Below are 21,083 nucleotides of genomic sequence, written 5' to 3' on the forward strand. Positions count from 1 at the left end.
GAAGGGAATGCCAGTGCTTGCGAGGCAGAAAACAATATACATTTTGGGACTAGAACAAACCCTTAACTAATGTTTGATGAATATCAATACAGTGCCTTGCCAATATTGTGATAAACACATCTTCTTCTAGTCTTGCGAGTTGTACAGGTACAGAGCATAATGTTGGTTATATAAATTGGTATTCTTGTTTTCCTCCCATCTGGCTTTTGATGTTTTCGCCTGCAATCACATGACCTCTGATTGCCTTAGTTGGGGAAAGTTGTGATAGGATATATGACCCAGTAGTCAAGGGATATGACAAATATGGCTCTGAGTTGTGTAAGTTGAAAAGCAGAGTCATCCTCGGTCATCACAATCACTCTTGACCGGCAGCAGCATCAGCGGTGGCCTCATCTCCAACTATGCTGGAATAAAGCATTTTAGTCCTGTGAGAAACGGTTTGGTAATGATACGTGTCAGCAGAGTCGCGCCTTTGATGAGCACCTTTCCGTGCTTTCCCCTGGCCGTGAGACACGTCCTGTTCTCTGGAAGTGAAAAAACAGGCCAATCACCCCCCTGTTCCTTTCCATCATCCACGTGCTGAGTTAAAAGAAAGGATGACCAGACAGAAAGAGGTGCAAAGAATGAGCATAGAAAAGCAATTTGCTAACTCCATAAATCCAGCCACCTAGGGTACCTGACCCCAGAGATAGAAGCAGGAGGCCATTATTTAAACTCGGGTAACCAATGCTCTCCTATTAACATTGAAAGGGCTGGTGTCTGCTGGTTGTCTGTGGCACATTTATGTGTTTTATTTACTGCCTTGTACCGTATGGCCTCATGCGCAGGGCCCCCGAAAACTAGCTTAGACTGAAACTCTCAGAAGACGGCCTTAATATGGATTGATAACGGGACACAAAGTACATCTCCACAAGTTGCAGAATGCTAAAACTGCAAAGGTGATGCCTATGAAAGCCTGTTCTCTGTTATTTTAGGTGGTGATAAAATCTGTGTGTATGTTTGTTTATTGCATGGGGAGAGAGAAAGTGATGTAAAAAAGAAACCCCCTTTTGTGGGGGTGCTCTGGAGTAGTAGGTAAAGCTCTAGGCTGGTGACCATAAGTCTACTGAATCTATCCCCATATAGTGCAAGTCATGAGTTATTCCCATCGTACCTTCTATGAGACTTCTGCAATTCACTTTGGATAAAAGCCTCTGCTAATGAACTATTTATTTTAAATACATTTATAATTTATAATAAATTATTACAATTTAAAATAATGTTTTACTACTTGAATATATTTTAAAATTTTATTTATACTTGTGATGGAAAAGCTGAATTTTAAGCATCATCAGTCTTCAGTGTCACTTTATCCCTTTAGAAATCATTCTAATTTGGAGCTTTAAAAAATTGTCTTATTATTAATGCTTAAAACAGTTGTGTTAATGTTTTTGAAAGTTTAAAAGAACAGGATTTAATTAATATAGAAATCTTGTGTAACAATGAAAAAGTCTTTACTATACTACTACTACTAATAATAATAATAAAGTCATAGATTTTAAGGTGTAACTTCACCAATTATCAACCCATTTTTATTGTTAAAATGTCGGATGAGTTAACTCATTCTCCGTGTTTCCTGGACTGAGAAATGCAAGTATATTTGTCTGCAAAACTGTTGATTTTCTTATGCTTTTTGTATCCTTGCCCACGGGCAGAAAGAGGTTTATTAACAAAACAGTTATTGTAAGAGTGGGGTTATCACTGAAAATTGTATCGTAGGTTGTATACTCTTTAAACAGCATTATGGTAAAAAATTGAACACTGTCAACAGCTTTCGTACCTGTACCAAAGACTTAAGATATACATGCGACATTGTTTTGCTTCAGGGGGTTGGGTGAAACTGATAAAACGGCAGTTTCCTTCTTTCTTCTGTTTGGCCTAAAACACTATGTTCATTGTCATTCAGTTTGAAAGGGTAACTACGAACACTGAGGTTTTTCAGATTTTCCGTCACTATATTTTCTCAATGTTTACGAATCCTTGCACCCGGGAACAAAACAAGTCGACACCATTAAGTTTGCTAAGAAGTTTTATTGAAAGACCATTTTGCCTTGTCTTAAAAAAAATCTAATGAAAATCTTTTTTTTCCCAGAGGAATCCAAATGGAGTTACTTATGCACAATGTCCATGCTGCTCATTTCCATAACATGAAAGTGAATGGTAACCACAGCTGACAAACAAGATTTTTCGAGGTGAGCTTTTCACACAAAGTTTTTGAAAGGTTTCCGAAAATTTGAAATATAGTGCACAAGTCATATGGATCACTTTAATTTGTTTTCATATTACTTTTACTTTTTGAAGGTTGAAAGCTCCTGCTCCCTATTCACTTTCATTGTCTGGAAGAGAGCAGGTCGGACATTCAACTAAACATATTTTTTGGTGTTCCACATAAGAAATGTTGTTGTACTGGTTTAAAAAGACTTAAAAGGGAATAAACAAAGACAAATGCGCCCCTTTAAGACTTAATATACTACTTCCAGATAAATCAAATATTCTGATACCCCTTGAGTTTGTTTTTCCCTTTAAATGTACCAGAGAACTTTAGTGAACTCAGTCCTTTAAGGACAAAGTTGAATAAAGGGTGAGTAAGTGTTCGATTTGGTGGCTGCACTTGAATCCTGGTCACTCTTTCTCTTTTATCTGCCCTCTTGTTTATGGAGTGAGACACCACTGTCTCAGTATTACAGATGTGTGCTCTGAAAAGATATCAGGCATCCAGAAAAGTCTATCAGCCTGACGCTTCTGTGGCTGAGTGAGAAACAGCACTATTTCTTCATCCCTGTCATCCACAGGTGCATTGATGAATGTATTTTTGCTCTCCTGTTTGGTCTGACACGCTGGCACGCTGTGGGAGATTAGAGGAGATTGCAGTGTAACCACCTCAAATAAATATTTATAGTTTCTCGTTTTTTTTTAAGACTGACAAAGGACAGATTGAAGATGGAACAGATAGTAATAATGGTGACTATACACAGCGAAGATGTTGACTCAGGTGTTGTTGGCTGTTGTGTTTTGACTGTTAAGAATGCTTAATTGTTCAGTTACATTTGATTTTAAAATGTCATAAGCAGACCTTCTTTGGACTGCAATTGTACAACAAGCTGACTATATTTTCTCTCTAGTTAAGTACACTGTCCAAGGACTTGGCCATGTTCAATTGTCTTATTGGCTGCTCATAATTACTTTAGCTATGTAACTTTTTTTTGTTGTTCAAAATTAACAACATTTAAATAAGTCAATACACAGCATCAATCCTTTTTCCAAAACGTGTTTTTGTCTTACTCTGATTCACTATAGCGAGCCTATTATAAGTCTGTATATTTTAGACAGGACGGGATGGTTTTCATAGAAAATTGCGTAGATGCGTCACTCGCTCGTGCGATTATTGTCATATCTGTAAATAGAGAAACGTTGCTCCGGCTACTTTGACGTGTGTATGGTGTGGGAGTGACCTCTCTAACCTCTGGGGAATAAGCTCGCAAGATAAACGAGATAAAACGACAATCACCGTTGGCTTGGCTTTTCAGAGACGGCGAGTACTGAGGTATTTGAAATGTTGGCAAAGCAACGAGGAGATACCTTTTAATTTTTAAGTATTATAGTTGGCGAGTAAGGCATTTTATTGAACAGATAAATGGCCATGTAGCTGTCTAACAGAGTTCAATGGAAAGCATTGTCTATATGAAGGGTAATAATTTTATTATGGATTGTTGTAGCGCTGTGCTGGGTATAGATACAGTAACGACTTCACTTAGTCAGCTTGAAATCCTTTCCATCCAAACTGGTTATATATCTTAGTAGATCTCTTAGCCTCATAGTGAATGTTTTATGAGCAGAAGGATAATTCAATCTCTCTCTTTTTTAATTATGAGAAGAACGAACCAGATGAGAGAGAACCATAGTCACCCACAGTCATTAAGTTTTAGTAATTTTAGCACTTCAACATATTTTATTTCAGTTAATTGTCAAGGCAACATTTCTAATTAGTTTTTCCGTCTTATACACTTACACTATATGTTTACAATTCATTTCGATAGTCCATTTTAGACATTCTACTAAGTAAGTAACTTTGCAACTACATGTCAACTAACTCTCATTAATTTGCAAGTACATGTCTAGCAGTCATTAGGGAATTAGTAGACTGTCTATTAATATCTGCTAACACTTTAATTTGATGGTCCCCCAACAGACATTCTACTGACTAAAAGTAACTTTCTAACTACGTCAACTAACTCTCTTTAGAGATTTCTTATCCTGCTGCGCCCTCTCTAGGCCATGATCAGCGACTAGTCGACGTCAAGCTTAAAGCGTCATGGCAGAGGATTAATGTCGACTAGTCTGTGCAACCCCTAGTGCCAGCTATGTTTTTATCCTCAACCTCATATTATAATCATGTTGCAGATAAACGCATCGTATTTAGTGAACCCTTGATAGTCCCCAAAATTTTCTACTGATTTAGAATGAGATGCAGCCAAAGTTTTTTTGGCTTTCTGGTGAGTTCATCACCTTCTATACACAGAGCTACTTTTATATCACCACAAACATCCAATTATTCATCCAGCATTTGGATGGGCTTTTAGAGCTGGTTTTTCAAATATTGCAGCACTCTCCTCTCTTACTCTAGTGCGAGATATTGTTACGGACTGTGACTCTAACTGGAACCATGACTTGCAATCAATAACATTAGTGCATTAGAGCGGACTACTGCAGTGCATTGCTTTTAATTTGTCTTAATGGCCCAAGGCATTTAGCAAATTTCTATGTTTGACCGTCTCTACATGTTTTTTTGTGGAAGCACAGTAAGCACAGTGGTCTTTATGGCGGTTTCTGTACCCATTTAAATGGGTGTGAATGTTTTGAAATGATCAGTCCAAGTATTGTGTAAGCCAATCAATGCATGCTAATTATAGTCATCAGCAGATTGCCTTGTATTCAGGTCAAGGAGCCTTGAGCTTTTTTTGGTCATGTGCACAGGTGTGTTAAAAATATTTATTGGAGCTTTTTACCTTTAGATTCTGGTAGGAAAAATAAATAAATGTAATTGCTTTTGGTACAGGCTTGTCACTCAGCTGTGCGTACTGATTGTAATTGTGTGTTTGTGGTAACAAGAAAATATAGATATTCTAGATGTGTAATTGTGTATAAACTGCCTTCTTAAGAAGTCATAAAACCTTATTAATATCAAGCAGGCAATAACACACTTCTCTGTGTAGCTGGCATTTAAATGTCATATCAAAGAATGGTTTTGAAAGATTTGAGCTTAATTTTCCTTCAGGATCGGTAAAAACTTTCTTTGGCAACTGTCAAGTGTTCAGTCTCTTTCCCACTCCAGTCAATCATGAGTTCTGTGAATAGGTTTGTGATTGAAATGTACCAATCAAAATGGGAATTCATAATGAAGAGGTATAAAGAACATGCAGCTGATTTAGAAATAGTGTTAAAAGATTCTTTATGCGTTTTCCCCCCAAAAAAGATAGTTTGGGCTCAAGTTGGAATGATGGAATGCAATTTGGAAGAACCGATAGCCTAAATGATGAAATATGTGATGGGTCCATCTGGAAGAAAATACTTTAGATACCTGGGATAAACAGTCGCTTTCAGTCAGAACTCAGTTTGATAATATCTGTGCAGTGTTTTTCTTGGGTCAATACAGGAGGGAGGATATTGTTTATCAAAGCCAGGCATTCTAGTATGTCTAAGGCCTAATGCCGCTTTATGATTTATCAATCTGAAAAGGTCAGTCCGCCTAACTGTAATTAATTCTGTCTGATTTTATTTGGAGTCTGCATTGTAAAATGTTCTTCATTAGTGGCATGTGTCATTACATTGCATAGTTTCTCGACTGGAATGGGAGGAGAGGGGCGGCATTCATTAAAGGGGAATGGTTTCAGATAATTTCCTATCAAGATGTTGTTCATTCTTTGATTTGGAGGACAGATAGACCTCTACAGGCGTGAAGTTATTCTTCTAATTAGCATATACGAAACCTGTTCAGAGCAACTTGCCTGCCAGCTTCTTAACGGATAGTTCATCCAAAAATGTAAATTGTCATTATTTACTCACCCTCGTGTCGTTGCAAACCCGTAAGATTTTTATTCTTCTTTAGAACACAATATATTTTCAATAAAATCTGATAGTTTTCTGACCCTCCATTGAGTCTATACGCAACTACCACTTTGACGTTTTAAAATGTTCTTAAAGAGATCGTAAACTAATCCATATGAATTGAGCGGTTTTGTCCAAATTTTCTGAAGAGACATGATTGCTTTATATACACTCACCTAAAGGATTATTAAGAACACCATACTAATACTGTGTTTGACTGCCTTAATTCTACGTGGCATTGATTCAACAAGGTGCTGAAAGCATTCTTTAGAAATGTTGGCCCATATTGATAGGATAGCATCTTGCAGTTGATGGAGATTTGTGGGATGCACATCCAGGGCACGAAGCTCCCGTTCCACAACATCCCAAAGATGCTCTATTGGGTTGAGATCTGGTGACTGTGCGGGCCATTTTAGTACAGTGAACTCATTGTCATGTTCAAGAAACCAATTTGAAATGATTCGCGCTTTGTGACATGGTGCATTATCCTGCTAGAAGTAGCCATCAGAGGATGGGTATATGGTGGCCATAAAGGGATGGACATGGTCAGAAACAATGCTCAGGTAGGCCGTGGCATTTAAACGATGCCCAATTGGCACTAAGGGGCCTAAAGTGTGCCAAGAAAACATCCCCCACACCATTACACCACCACCACCAGCCTGCACAGTGGTAACAAGGCATGATGGATCCATGTTCTCATTCTGTTTACGCCAAATTCTGACTCTACCATCTGAATGTCTCAACAGAAATCGAGACTCATCAGACCAGGCAACATTTTTCCAGTCTTCAACTGTCCAATTTTGTTGAGCTCTTGCAAATTGTAGCCTCTTTTTTCTATTTGTAGTGAAGATGAGTGGTACCCGGTGGGGTCTTCTGCTGTTGTAGCCCATCCGCCTCAAGGTTGTGCGTGTTGTGGCTTCACAAATGCTTTGCTGCATACCTCGGTTGTAACGAGTGGTTATTTCAGTCAAAGTTGCTCTTCTATCAGCTTGAATCAGTCGGCCCATTCTCCTCTGACCTCTAGCATCAACAAGGCATTTTCGCCCACAGGACTGCCGCATACTGGATGTTTTTCCTTTTTCACACCATTCTTTGTAAACCCTAGAAATGGTTGTGCGTGAAAATCCCAGTAACTGAGCAGATTGTGAAATACTCAAACTGGCCCGTCTGGCATCAACAACCATGCCACGCTCAAAATTGCTTAAATCACCTTTCTTTCCCATTCTGACATTCAGTTTGGAGTTCAGGAGATTGTCTTGACCAGGACCACACCCCTAAATGCATTGTGATTGGTTAATTAGATAATTGCATTAATGAGAAATTGAACAGGTGTTCCTAATAATCCTTTAGGTGAGTGTATAATGAACAGATTTAAATTAAACTTTTATTCACATATAAACATTTATCAGCGCTCACATCAGTTGTGGTAATCGGAAGCTAAAGCATGTTCGCTTGCCGCGTGAGAACCAATGAGGTTCATTCTCATATGTTACGCAGCACGTTTGAGCTTCTGCAAGAACCAATGAGGTTTGTTCTCGTGCTTTAAAGCATGGTTGAGCTTCTGTTTGTGTTCGCTGATCAATGTACAGAATGTAAATAAAAGCATGAAGCGTTAAAGTTTCAGTTGCGTAGCTGTCAATGGAGGGACAGAAAGCTCTCAGATTTCATAAGATCTTCATTTGTGTTCCGAAGATGAACGAAAGTCTTTCGGGTTTGGAACGACATTATTGTTGAGTAATTAATTTTTGGGGAACTATCCCTTTAAACCTGGCAGTTTGACAGCATGTGAAGGCAAGCATCGCTTTGTATAACTATAACTAAGTATAATCATGCATTAATTCTAAGTTTTAATTAAGCGGTGACTCATTAGGGCATTTGAGCTTTATTACAAGAATTACCATGTATTACCATTACAAGAAAGTGAGGGCAAACTATTTTCATTTTGCCTACAGCATCTGTTTTTGTCTTTGTTATTGTTGGGTTATAAATTCAGTCCGTTTGCTTGCCATCTCCCAAGAGAACTGTGATACTTAAACCACTGTTCAAATTGCACCTCCATATTTTGTGTATATTATTTTTATTGAGGTTTTCAAACATCAAAAACAAAAAAACAAAAACAGACAAAAAGACCCTTCATAAAACAGAAATCTGTGCAATGTGTAAAATGAAACAAAAGTACTATAAAAAAGGAAGACATACACAAAGCCAACCTCAGTTACAAAGTGTAATCACAATAGTTACATAAAGTGATTATTACAGATCAGGAAAACATAAATAAATAATTAGTCACACCTCCATATTTTATTATATAAAATTCCATCACTGTACTGCGGTACTAAAGAGGATGAATTATAGCTGCAGGTGGAATTTCAGTTGGACTCATATTGAAGTTTTTGACGGTATATCGCTGGAAATGATGTCTGTAGAAGAACTGAATTTAAATAATAATAATAATAATAATAAATAGCAACAATAACAGCAATGATAAAGTTATACTTTCTATTTTATTACTTATTATTATTTTTCTTTTTTCTTTTATTATTTATCCAGCATATTCTTTCAATTTATTCTTACATCTGAAATGCATCAGATTAAGGGACGCTTTGTTTTGCAGCTAACAATTGTTATAATCTGTTTCTATCCTCCTTATCTTCTCTCGCATCATTTTCTAGTTGTTGATCCTGATTCGTGTCTGTTGCTTCATTGTGAGAGTCCTGATGGCTGTTAAACGTTATGTTCCTATGGAAACAGTGATCTCACAAAAGTCCAAACGTATTCTTGTGGCTAATCTATATGCGAAATTACGAGATTATCTATCTCAGATAGCGTTCTTGTTAAACTTTTTGTATCTACCAGGGCATGATGATTTGACCTTCTCCCTCATCTAACCTAAAGTTTTCAATTCTAAACAGCCTGGAAGCTGTTCAACAGACCAGATCCAAATGATTCGGCTGTGTGATTATGTCAAAGCATGACCTTTTTTGTTGGATTGGCTTTGACCTTTTTGAACGTCCACGTACGATTGAGGACGGTTTAAAACCAGGCACCTCACCACGTGACAAAGCCTTCCTCTTCCCCACTAGTTTTGCACCCAATACCTGATCTAACACTCTGGAGGTCACAGCGCTATAGCGTGAAGAGGCGGTCTGTGTTTGCCACAGCCTGTGGCGCTCTGGAGAGGCCGGAGATTTGAAACAATCTGCTGCCTCCTGTCTGCTAAAACACTGGCATAAGTAAGGGGGCAGGAAGTATGCTAATCATGCCTTATCCTTTTTATTTATAGAGCTGATCTCCTCTGTGTGCTCGCTCTCTCTCTCCCTCTCCTGATCTGTTTTGATGAGGAATGTGATGAGTCACAGGAAGGCGAATGAATGTTAACCTGGCAAAAAACTACGCAAGGCAAAATATTGTGTATGAGATGTATTTTCCCTCTTGAGGGCAAACACTGATTTGTAATGTCCTCTATGAAAGGCTAAAACATCAATTTTAGGGGAGCAAGTGAAGTGTCTCTAATGTAGTGTTAGGATGCTTTTGTCCTTGACATGATTCAATTAAACAATATGAAGTTACTTGTGCTAACCAGGTTTTACTGCTGAGTTGCTACAGGCAAAAAGTGTCTATGCACATTTGATCTCCTTTAATGTTCGTTCACATTGCGTATTTCTTTTTATAGCCCGTTAAATATATAGCAGTGACATAAATGCCATTTTTATGAAGACGATCACTGCTTAGGCTTCACATCTGTGACAGGGGTGTCAGATTTAAGAAAGCCACATAGTTGTATAATCCACTCACTGTAATCTTGTTAAAACTGGCACAATATTTGAGCTGTAGGCAAATTTGTTCACTATGACATTTCTTCTTGAAATTATTGTCTTGCATTTGACTTTGAATAACCAGTATTCCAGATTGTATGAAAGTCATTTTTCAGTCTTAAACTCAGTCATAGTTTGACTATTCAATGTACTGGCTGCAAAATGATTTACTTATTTAATTATTTGGTCAGCTGATAGAATCTGGTCTTCTAGGACTGGATAATTATCAGCTCTTTTCTATCTGGTGTAGGAAACCAAAAATCTCTATTTTCTGTGGTTAACACTATTTTAAAGCCACCTGAGTGTTCTAACTGGCATATAAACTCTACAGAACTGTGTGAAGCATCTCTTTTTTAATAAGAAAATTGAAGACATCCACCAGCAATTGGTTTCACCAAACACTGATTGTAACATAACTCATTCTAGCTTTTGTGCCATCTCCCTTATTTTCATTTTCTGCTTTTAAAATTCCATTTCCAACAGTTGAGGAAATTTGTTCCGTTGTACAAAAATCTAAATCTGTCACATGTCAACTGCAACTGGATCCATTACCGACTCACTTGGTTAAAGCTGGTTTATCATTTCTTTCCTCTTTAATCACTGATATTATGCATACATCAGTTCTTACTGGTACTGTCCCTACTGCACTTAAAACTGCTGTTATAACACCTATTCTTAAGAAACCTGGGACAGACACAAAGAATTTTGCAAATTTTCGTCCTATTTCTAATCTGCCGTTTTTGTCAAAAATCCTGGAAAAAATTGTTGCACTTCAGCTCCGCGAACATCTCTCTTGCAATAGTCTATGTGAGCAATTACAATCAGGGTTTCGTGCTTTTCACAGTTGAAACTGCACTTGTAAAGATTTCAAACAATCTATTACTAGCTGCTGATGCTGGTCTTTTATCAATACTTATACTTCTTGACCTTAGTGCAGCATTTGACACCATTTCACATCCCATACTTTTGAGCAGGCTGGAATCTATTGGAATTACTGGTATGGCTTTAAGCTGGTTTCGTTCTTACCTCACAGATCGCATTCAATTTGTACAACTTAAACAGTTTAAATCAAAACCCACTTTTGTTGTCACTGGTGTTCCCCAGGGCTCTGTTTTAGGACCTCTTCTGTTTATTATTTATCTTTTACCTATTGGCAACATTTTTAGGAAATATGATATCCATTTTCATTGTTATGCCGACGACACCCAACTTTACCTGTCTTCTAAACCTTCTTCAAAGTTTCCCTCTTCTTCTCTTGGTGAGTGCTTAAGTGAATTAAAAAATTGGTTTTCTAGTAATTTTCTAAAATTGAACAGCAGTAAAACAGAAATTCTTCTTGTTGGTTCAAAAAATACAATAAGTAAGTTGAATATTTCTTCTATGGTAATAGATAACTGTTCTGTTCCTCTATCGAATCAGGTCAAAAGTTTGGGTGTCATTCTTGACACAACTCTGTCTTTTGAATCTCACATTAATAGAGTTACCCGTTCTGCATTCTTTCATATTCGCAATATAAATCGTTTGCGTCCTGTCCTTTCACTCAAGAGTACTGCTACGCTTGTGCATGCTCTTGTAACATCAAGAATCGACTATTGAAATGCTTTGTTTTATGGGCTTCCTTCCAAATCTCTTCATAAATTACAGTTAGTACAAAATGCTGCAGCTCGAGTCATTACCAAAACTTCCACTTTTGAACACATTTCTCCTATTTTACAGAAGTTGCATTGGCTCCCAGTTAAATTCCGTGTAAATTTTAAATTTTACTTAACAATCTGGCTCCTTCATATCTTCAAGATCTTCTTCATATACACACTCCTTCCCGCACTCTAAGATCTGCTTCTGCACTTACACTTGTCTTGTTGTGCCACGCACTAGGACAACTTTTATGGGGTCACGAGCTTTTGGCTATGCTGCTCCCCATTTATGGAACTCTCTTCCTGTAGAAGTTCGCAACAGTTCTAGTCTCTCAGTTTTTAAATCTCGTCTTAAAACGTATCTGTTTAGGCAGGCTTTTATGTGATTTAATGTTTGTTGCTGTACTGGTTTGATTGTTTAATGTCTTTTTTATGAATTTTGTAAGGTGTCCTTGAGTGCTATGAAAGGCGCCTTTAAATAAAATGTAGTATTATTATTATTATTATTATTAATAAACCATCCTTGATGTTATTATCCCTTAATAATAGTTAATAGTATCCCTTAATAGTTTTTCACCCCTGCAAAAAAAAAAAAATCATTCATTAAAGGGGAATGGTTTCCCCTTTTATAATAAAATAAATTATAATAATAATAATTGATTATAATAATAACAATTGATTATAATAATAATAATGTATTATAGTAATAATAATTGATTATAATAATAACAATTTTCATTATAATAAAAATATATTTTATTAGCAGTTTCTCAAGATGAGAATGTTCAAATGTAATGAATTTTTTTTTCTATAAATTTAAAACATTTTCTATCAAACGATACCTACCTTTGGACTCTCCTTGCTATAGGTTTGGAGTTTTGAGTCTTTTCTTTTGTGTGTCACTCAAAAAAAAAAAAAAAAAAAAAAAATTCCTTCAGGGCTTAAGGGGTTAATTAGATTCAGAAGCAGTAGGTAAATGCACTAAATGAATATTTATGAGGAGAGAATTCATTAACTAAGCCTTGGCAAACATCATCTCAATTCTCTATCACACTATTGACAGTCCATGTCATTGTTCTTATTCCAACTGTCGGCACATAAACTTGGATAGAGAGAGGCTCTCCAAGATAATCAAGTCCCAATTATTCTAGTATTTTAGTAAGTTCAATATCCATTAGTTTCTCATCTGTTATTATCGCCTTGCCTCTTCAAGCAGATCTGATCGTCATCTGATTTTGTGTGTAACAGTTTTCCCAGTTTATTGAAGCTTCATTTTTTTGTTTCATGGCCTTCCAGCTTGACATCCTTAATTCTTGATCTGAATTTAAATGCAAATGACCCTCATAAATGATACGTTTCTCCATTGGAGTTGGTTTTATTGGAGGATTGACACCGGGGGCATCTGATGCTAAAGCTAATGGATGGCAGAAACGTTGTTGAAAAAGCACTGCCTTCAATAATTCCTCAATGCTTGTTCACAGCAGGGTTTTTTTTATGTTAGAAAGCCTGCTTTGTTCCTGTACCACATTCCCTCTGCTCCCATCACATCAGTTTTTGATGGAGCCTCAACATCAAAAGTTATCTCCCAAATACAGGCCATCAGTTGCATATTAAGAAGTATTCTTACGTTAATACTCTATTGACTTGAGAGTATGTTTCATGTTACACTCAAATGTAGACCAGATGTCCATTTGAATAAGCCAACACAGCTTTCTTAGTGTATGTGCATGCACTGTTGCTGTTTGACTTTAGAGGACAAATATGGGTGATTTTAGCCAAGTCTTTGTAACTAGGCAGGTGTGCGCCAGAGGGATTGAGCCTTCAGCGCCGACAGCATTGAAAGCGGAAGAGAGTTGGAGACTTGGAACATCCTCCAAAGACCAGCTCACAGGAGTCTCTGAATCATATTAATAATGGAGTGTTAGACTCAGAGGACCGGCTTCGGGCTTTTCGTGGAATCTGCTTTGAGGCGATCTTAGGTTTAAAATGAAGGAAGTTTTTCGTTGACCTATATCATTTAATTTAGCAACACATTGAGGAAGGATCAATTAAACCCGTTCAGTTGAATAAATAAAGGATGATAACCAAATAATAATCATTTACCTCAAATGCCTCATTTACCTTCATTTATTCTGCTTTGATGCATCTGGCGATATTGTCAAAAATCAATTCAATTTATCATTTTATGTTTCAATTAGTATGCATGGATGGCCTTTATTATCTTTGAGAGTGCTGATTAATATGGAGGTAAATGTGACTAATGAGCAGGTGCATTCTAATAATCAAACCAACACAAAGACTTTGAAATAACCAATATGCCCCAAGCAAAGCGTAATTAAACACAATCCATAGCTTCCAGACATGGTTTATCATTTCACCCTACTATTGTCTGACTCAGTCTGAAAATACATTTTATCCATTTTAATATATTATTGAATTGGATGAAATGGATTCCTGCTCTGTTAACAAATGGGTGTTTATGGCTGCCTTGAGATTCTCCAATTATTGTTTCACATATACACACTACTGGTCATAATTAGGATTTTGTAATGGTTTTGTAAGAAGTCTCTTATGCTTACCATGGCTGCATTTATTTAATCAAAAGTACAGTAAAAACAGTAATATTGTGAAAAGGGGTGCAGAAATTATTTATGCAGTGCATAGGTGTGAGCACCATTTTGGAAAAAATATTCTTTCAAAATCTTCTTGAAAGGTACACTATGTACCTTTCTTTTTCAATATTAACAAAAAATGTTATCAATACATCATAAATCCTTCTTCCAAAACATCACTATGGAAAACCTTTTGTATGCCTTTAAAGATCTAGCTAGATGCTGGCTAGATTTATTTTTTATTTTTTATTTTTTTATTCAACAATTGCACAGTTTACATGAACGTTCATCTCCATTGTAAAAGTAAAACATTGAGCAGTTTCCAACATTGCGGGTGTTTTAACATAAACAAAACATAAAAGACTCATATCATCACATTTTGCCAGGGGAAGTACAGATTTACAAAAATATATCAAATTGTTTACACACATTCACAGTTTTTGTTGCCTTTTGATTAAGAGAAAACTTAATCGTGTTGACATATTGCTTGACCTCATTGTTAAAAGCAATAAAAGATGTTTTGGAATGCGTAAACTTACATTTATGTATGTAAAAACTTGGCCAAGAGAATAATGAGATTAATAATGAAAGTTTCATTAGGCCTAGTCCTGTTGAGGTCATAAAGGCCAAAAAGAACATCTTTCCAAAACAACTTGAAATCTTTCTCGATTTTTTCTGCAATAAAATTACAAATATCAGACCAGAAACTTTGGACAAAAGGGCATTGCCAAAACAGATGGGTAACTGTTTCAATACTCATAGAGCAGAAAGTGCACATTACATCAATGTCTTTTAAATTTTTTTTAACAATATGATCATTAGACGGGTAAAACTTATGAATTATTTTAAATGATATTTCTCTAATTTTGTTGGTCAGCAAATATCGGTTGGGTAAGAGCCAGACCTTCTTCCAGTCAATGTTTTGCACAAATTTATTCCAATATGGAACCACATATGGGACTGTGATAATATCTGTTTTGAACAGGGATCTAATTAGTTTATTGTTCTTACCATTGTTACAAGAAAAACAAATCTTACCAACTGAGGTGTCAGTCAGCGATAACAAAGTTAGTTGTTGTTTGTCCACTCTTGGTTGAGATCTATATAACATGCAAACACCAGAAGAAATTGCTCCAAAGACTTTGGCATAATCTCCAGGAGACACAGGAATTTTGTATTCTTCTATAGAAACTCATTATAAGAGTAAAGACAACCATCCCTGTTAAATAATTAGTCAACAAAAATAATGTTATTATTAAACCAGTAATCAATAAATAAAGATTTGTGTTTAAACAAGATGTCTTTGTTGTTCCATATGTAATATTTGTTGGGTGAAAAGTTGTGTTTGAAAATAAGAGACCATGAAAGGAAGGCCTGGCGGTGAAAGGCTGACATTTTTATCGGAACTTTATCAATATTTAGTTACAGGTTAAGAAATAGCTCAACCCACCCAGTTTTGACAGCAAATGACCTGGTATGACATTCCAAATAGAATTAGGGTTTTTAAAGAAATGTTTCAACCAATTTACTTTAAAAGTATTATTAAGAGTACAAAAATCGATAAAGTTTAATCCACCCTTTTCATAGTCATTTTGTTAGAACAGACGTCTTGACATGATGAGTTCTATTTTAGAGAGACTGCTGGCAAAAAGAGAACAAGACAGAGCTCGTAATACAAGGAGAATCGCTTGGCTTTTCAAATATAGGGGAAATGTTTGGGCGACGTGGAGATGGTGTTTTTATTACTTCGCTGGTGAGTAAGGTATTTTATTGAACAGATATGTTGCTCTCTAACAGAGTTCATTGTAAAGCATTATCTTAACTATTGTGAAAGGTTATCTCATTATGGATTGTTGTAATAGCTGCGCTGGAATTTATTTTCTACCAAGTAGGCCTACCGCTATTAGTTACGAGACGGAACCTATTTTTTTTACAGTCTATGGAAAGAACCTATTCATCCGCACAGTCACTCAGAACCGAAGCACAACCAAAACCGTGTTATTCCGCAAAAGCACGCTGTTGTTTTTAAACGCTAGAGGGTGCGCACAGTGTACATTTAACACAAAACGAAATCAAAAGCTTATTTGTTTAATTTTTATTTAATTTTTTTAACATTTAATTGTTGTTTATCATTTTGAATGGGTTCAAAAATTTATTTTATCAACCGCTCACCCATTCGCATGACCAAAAAAGAAAGAAGAGGAGGGAAATGTTTTGTGGCGCAAAACAGAAAAAGACAAAGGGAAAATGAAAAACAATAAGACCAGCAATGTCGTCGTGAACAAACAGAGACGGGTAAGCTTAACCATTTTTTTATTTTAAGTTATGAAGTCAATTGCCATTGAACGTTGTTGCCTGAGAAGGCAAAGTGATTAGCAGCTAACGTTAATATACGTAGACAGGGTCTGTCGCTCAAAAAAAGAAAATAAGTCGCGGTATGTTTGTGAATGGGCTTTCGAATGGGCGCCAAAACTGATCTTATAACGTTACTCCTCAGCAAACGTGCAGTGGTTCTGTTTCCGTGATTGTGAAATTGCCATGGAAATGACCAAATTACAAAGCCCCTGAAGGGATGTGCTGGTGGAAAAAAATTGAGATGGGAGATTTTTAAAAAAAATCTTTTGCGTTCCCCCGAGAAACTTTGCCTTCCGTCGCAAAATTTGCGTTCCCACACAAAACTTTTGCGTTCCCTCGCAAAGATATTTGCGTTCCCACGAAAAACATTTGAGCTCGGACAGACAGACACCCCCGGTTTAATGTCCCGCTGGCAGTGTTTCAGAGCTCTGCACGTTTATGGAGGTTTCATTGTGTTTGAACTTGAACTCAAATATAAAGAAATGCGGTCAGTGCTTAACTCAAGGACTTCAGTGAAGTTGGCAATATATTCACATACTCGATTTAAAACTTCCCGGATCAATATTCGTGAGCTAAACGTTGTTAAAGGAGAACTCCGGCGCAAAATGAACCTTTGGTCTAATAAAACATTGGTACCTAGTCAACCGTTCTCTGAGATTTGTTTTCATGATAATCGATTGTAAAGAGTTTTATCTCTAAAAACTGTTTAGCAGGGTTCTCAAGTTTTATCAAAAGCTTGGAGTGAGATCACATGCGGTTAGGGGAGGAGCCCCAATAGAGCCCCGCCCCCGCCCATCCCTGCCCCCCAATTTTACCCATTGTTCATAATTAACCAGCACAAATTGAAATTATAACAATTGGCTTTATGCCACAGCTTCACTACTTCCTGAACTTCAGCCAGCCCTTTGTTTCCTGTCTGTCATTATTCGACAAACTGATTAATCCAGGTGTGCCTGGCCTCAAAAACAATAATCAGGCACACCTGGATTAATCAGTTTGTCCAATAATGACAGACAGGAAACAAAGGGCTGGCTGAAGTTCAGGAAGTAGTGAAGCTGTGCATAAAGCCTATTGGTAAATCTGATAAATGACAGAGCAATTCGTCACATCAAATATAGCCTACTCTTTAATGTTATATTTCAAAATTACAAATATACAAAAATTTCAAAAATATAACAAATTGCTCCAAACAGTTTGGAAAAACAAATCTTTTTGCATTTTGAATGTGTCGAAATGGTAAAATGATTTATTGTGTGGTGGGACATTGTGAACAAATGGACATATTAGAGTATTAAGGTGTTTGTTTGTGTGTGTGTGTGTGTGTGTACACAAATATCTTTTTGCTTTTTCCCTGACATCTTTGAAAAATACAAATGCAATGGCAATGATTAATGTATGTTTTGACAGGATATAAAATATTACCCAGAGCACTCTGCTTTAATACATGTAGCCTTAATGTAACTAGAAAGACTATTAATACAGTATAATATATAATTTAAAATAAAATGAAGAAATACATTTTCATTCCTTCCCATACCCACTAACATTTCCCTTATAGTTTCAGGTAATGTAAGCTACCCAAACTGAGCCAAAGCTTCTGGCCTGGTTGCAAAGTAGTTGTAGAGTTTTTGACTGCATCAATAATAATGTATACGATGGGCTATATATTAAATGTTCTAGCCTTAAAATGTTAGACGAGCTTTCTTCCCTTCTCCATCACGACGCGTTTGCGCGATGTTGTTGGTTACCTAGTAACGAACGTACGGTGGCCGAGATTGTTCCGTCAACTTCTGTGTGTTCGCTCGCGTCTATGTTGCCTAACGAACGCAATCTGGCCGAGAGATACGTGCTGGCGGCAGGAAACTTCACTTTGTGTGCCTGCGCCTCGTATGCAACGTTATATATAAAGCTTGCAGGACAACTTGGTTGGCATTGCCTTTTCAGCGTGAGAAATACACGGTGTGGCGTGTGAGCGTGTGAACTGGTTGAATTGCGTGTGTCTCACGCCCAATGCGTGAGACTTGAGAACCCTGTGTTTAGCGTATAACGCTAGTAATAAGGGCATTTAATAAGTAAAAAGAAATCGCTAGTTAATACCACTAACAAGGCTCAAAATAGCCCCACACGAACACAGTAACATAATGAGGGTCCCTACATGCAAAACGAAGCATTGAGAACTTTGTAAGTGTACAGGCCGTTTAATAAGAAGATATTTTATAAAGACAGTCCACTTCGTGTATACAGACAGGAGCCATCTTTGAAATACAGTCTTGACTAGTCACTTTAATGTTCTTTGATAAATATAAAGTTAAACATAACAGCATTTTTTTAATATAGAAATCTTTTGTAACAAAATGTCCTTACTGTCACTTTTGATCAAAGCATCTTTGCTGAAGAAAAGTATTAAGTTAATTTTTTAATCCTTTTTTTCCACCCCCAAAGCACTAAACAAAACTAAAAACTAACTAAGCTGCAAAAGCGTTTTCACCATTTGATGATAAATATTTCTTGAGTGGCAAATCAGCATATTAGAATGATTTCTGAAGGATAATGTGACATTGCTGAAGATGGGAATATAATGATGCTAAAAATTCAGCTTTGCCATGACAGGAATAAATAACATTGGAAAATATATTAAAATAGAAAGCAGTTTTTTTAAATTGTAAGAGACTTCTTTAAAAAACATTAAAAAAAACTTAATTATTTTTAAACTTTTAACCATTAGTGTAAATGTTGTATTCACAGTATGCTTCACATCAGAGTAATTCAAGATTTAGACTTTAATACGTCCTATGTATTTGGGCAACCTTATACTGCTGATACAATTTATCCTGTTAATCAATCCGAACGGACTGTGGTCTCACACCAGCGAAATCCTGAATGATTTATGTCAAAAGAACCACATCTGGATCACTGAAGTGGCTCTGTAATTGCAACGTCCGTGATCACCCATATCAAGGCAAACGGTATCGATCGAACGCTGTCAAGCAAACATGTCAGTTCTCAAACCACGGTCAGTTCGATATCAGACTAATAAGAGCTTAGGCTTTGGAATATGTGAAGGGTGATAGGATGAAAAGAAGTGAGTGAAACCCGTTTCTCTCTCTCTCTCTCTCTCTCTCTCTCTCTCTCTCTCTCTATCTCTCTCTCTCAGACGCATGATTCCAAACATCGCAGACCTGTGTTTGACTTGCTCATACCCAACAGTAGATGCACATAATTGGTCCTGTTATGTTTTGAAATGGTTGACATATTTTTAAAGGGGGTCATTTGTGGTTTTGTGTGCCCTTTATCAAGACCCTGTGGTGATGCACAGGAACCAGAGAGGAGGATGTGTGGTAAACAGCTCTCCCTCTGAGTCTCCTATCCTCTGCTCGGTGAGTAATGAGTCCTCAGGCCCTGTTGGCTAATTAAACCTGACATCACACCACAACTTGCTATCTCTAACTGCTTCCTGCTGGCCTTCATGAACTCACTGGCCCTTTTTTCACATAGAATCAGCTAATTGTCTTCTACTGTAAGAAAAATTGTCAAAGCTTGTCACACTTTTATATCCTATATATTTACCTCTAAAAGCTGCGTATTAGTATTTTAATGGGGATCGATTATGCAAAATTCACTTTTACATGGTGTTACTTAATGTTAAAGGGAAAAAGGACTGTATTGTCTCCTATGCCAGCAAGAGAGCGCAAGCGAGTGCAATAAGAAAATATAAACCAAATCAAGCACGCATCTTTTATTGAAATGACGTTCACTTTTTAAAGTGCATTCACTTTTCAAACAATTGTTCTTAAATAAAATATAATTTCCTTAATGTGAATCCAAGGAAAATTAGGTAACAAAAGTGCAGAAAACTGTGTAAGTGCATCAGTAAACTGAGAAAACGCGCTTCAACATACAGTGTAATTTACTACATGAACACAAAATAGCAAACTTTCATTCAGAAACAATCCACTTCTACTCACTACACATCTACATATTCTTCGTCCAAAACACCAGACGGTCAACTTGATCTGCAGCGAGTGCTGAGTGTTTTTTGTTGACAATGTTTCCAGCTGATGAAAACACACGCTCAGCTCTGACCGATGTGCCAGAAATGGCCAAGTATGTCTTTGTTAGCTGAGCAATATGTGGATACATATGGCACGATTTTTGCCACCAACTAAGAGGGTTTTTGTCAGCACGTAGCCTTTTCCCTAGCCTGGATGCCAGCCCGAACCCCGCCCACAACATTTTTTGGTCGGGAAGTTCGGTCTGGACTCGATCCATTGAGGAGTAATTATGATCGGTTCAGAAATTGTCGGGCCAATCAAATTGCCAGGGCGGGCTTTATACGATGATGGACAGATGATCTGCAGGGACGTAATCCTCACGTTATCAAAGAGCGCTTGGGTTGAACTGGTTTCCCTCACAGATGACTGCCGCTGGAGAACTGAGATGTAGAGATTCCGCTATCGCGTCCGTTGTAAAAGAAATCGACAGCGCATTCACTTTAAAAGACGAACATAGAACTGCAATCAAGG

The 21,083-nt window shown here is 37.0% G+C and overlaps 1 protein-coding gene across 4 annotated transcripts in view; it reads left to right on the forward strand.

Moving 5' to 3' along the window:
* The window catches only part of drp2 (dystrophin related protein 2), a 207,222-nt gene that overhangs the window by 2,768 nt on the left and 183,371 nt on the right, over positions 1-21,083 (forward strand). For 3 of the 4 annotated variants that reach the window (XM_056270290.1, XM_056270291.1, XM_056270293.1), the window contains exon 2: positions 19,858-19,937. The exons of the other annotated variant lie outside the window; for it this stretch is intronic. In XM_056270290.1, the coding sequence (XP_056126265.1) occupies positions 19,858-19,937 (80 nt within the window). The remainder of the gene's footprint in view (positions 1-19,857; positions 19,938-21,083) is intronic. 4 annotated transcript variants of the gene reach the window in all.

The sequence above is a fragment of the Rhinichthys klamathensis genome, unplaced genomic scaffold (assembly GCF_029890125.1).
Source record: "Rhinichthys klamathensis goyatoka isolate OS25496 unplaced genomic scaffold, OSU_Roscu_1.1 h1tg000301l_1, whole genome shotgun sequence".
Taxonomy (NCBI): Eukaryota; Metazoa; Chordata; class Actinopteri; order Cypriniformes; family Leuciscidae; genus Rhinichthys; species Rhinichthys klamathensis.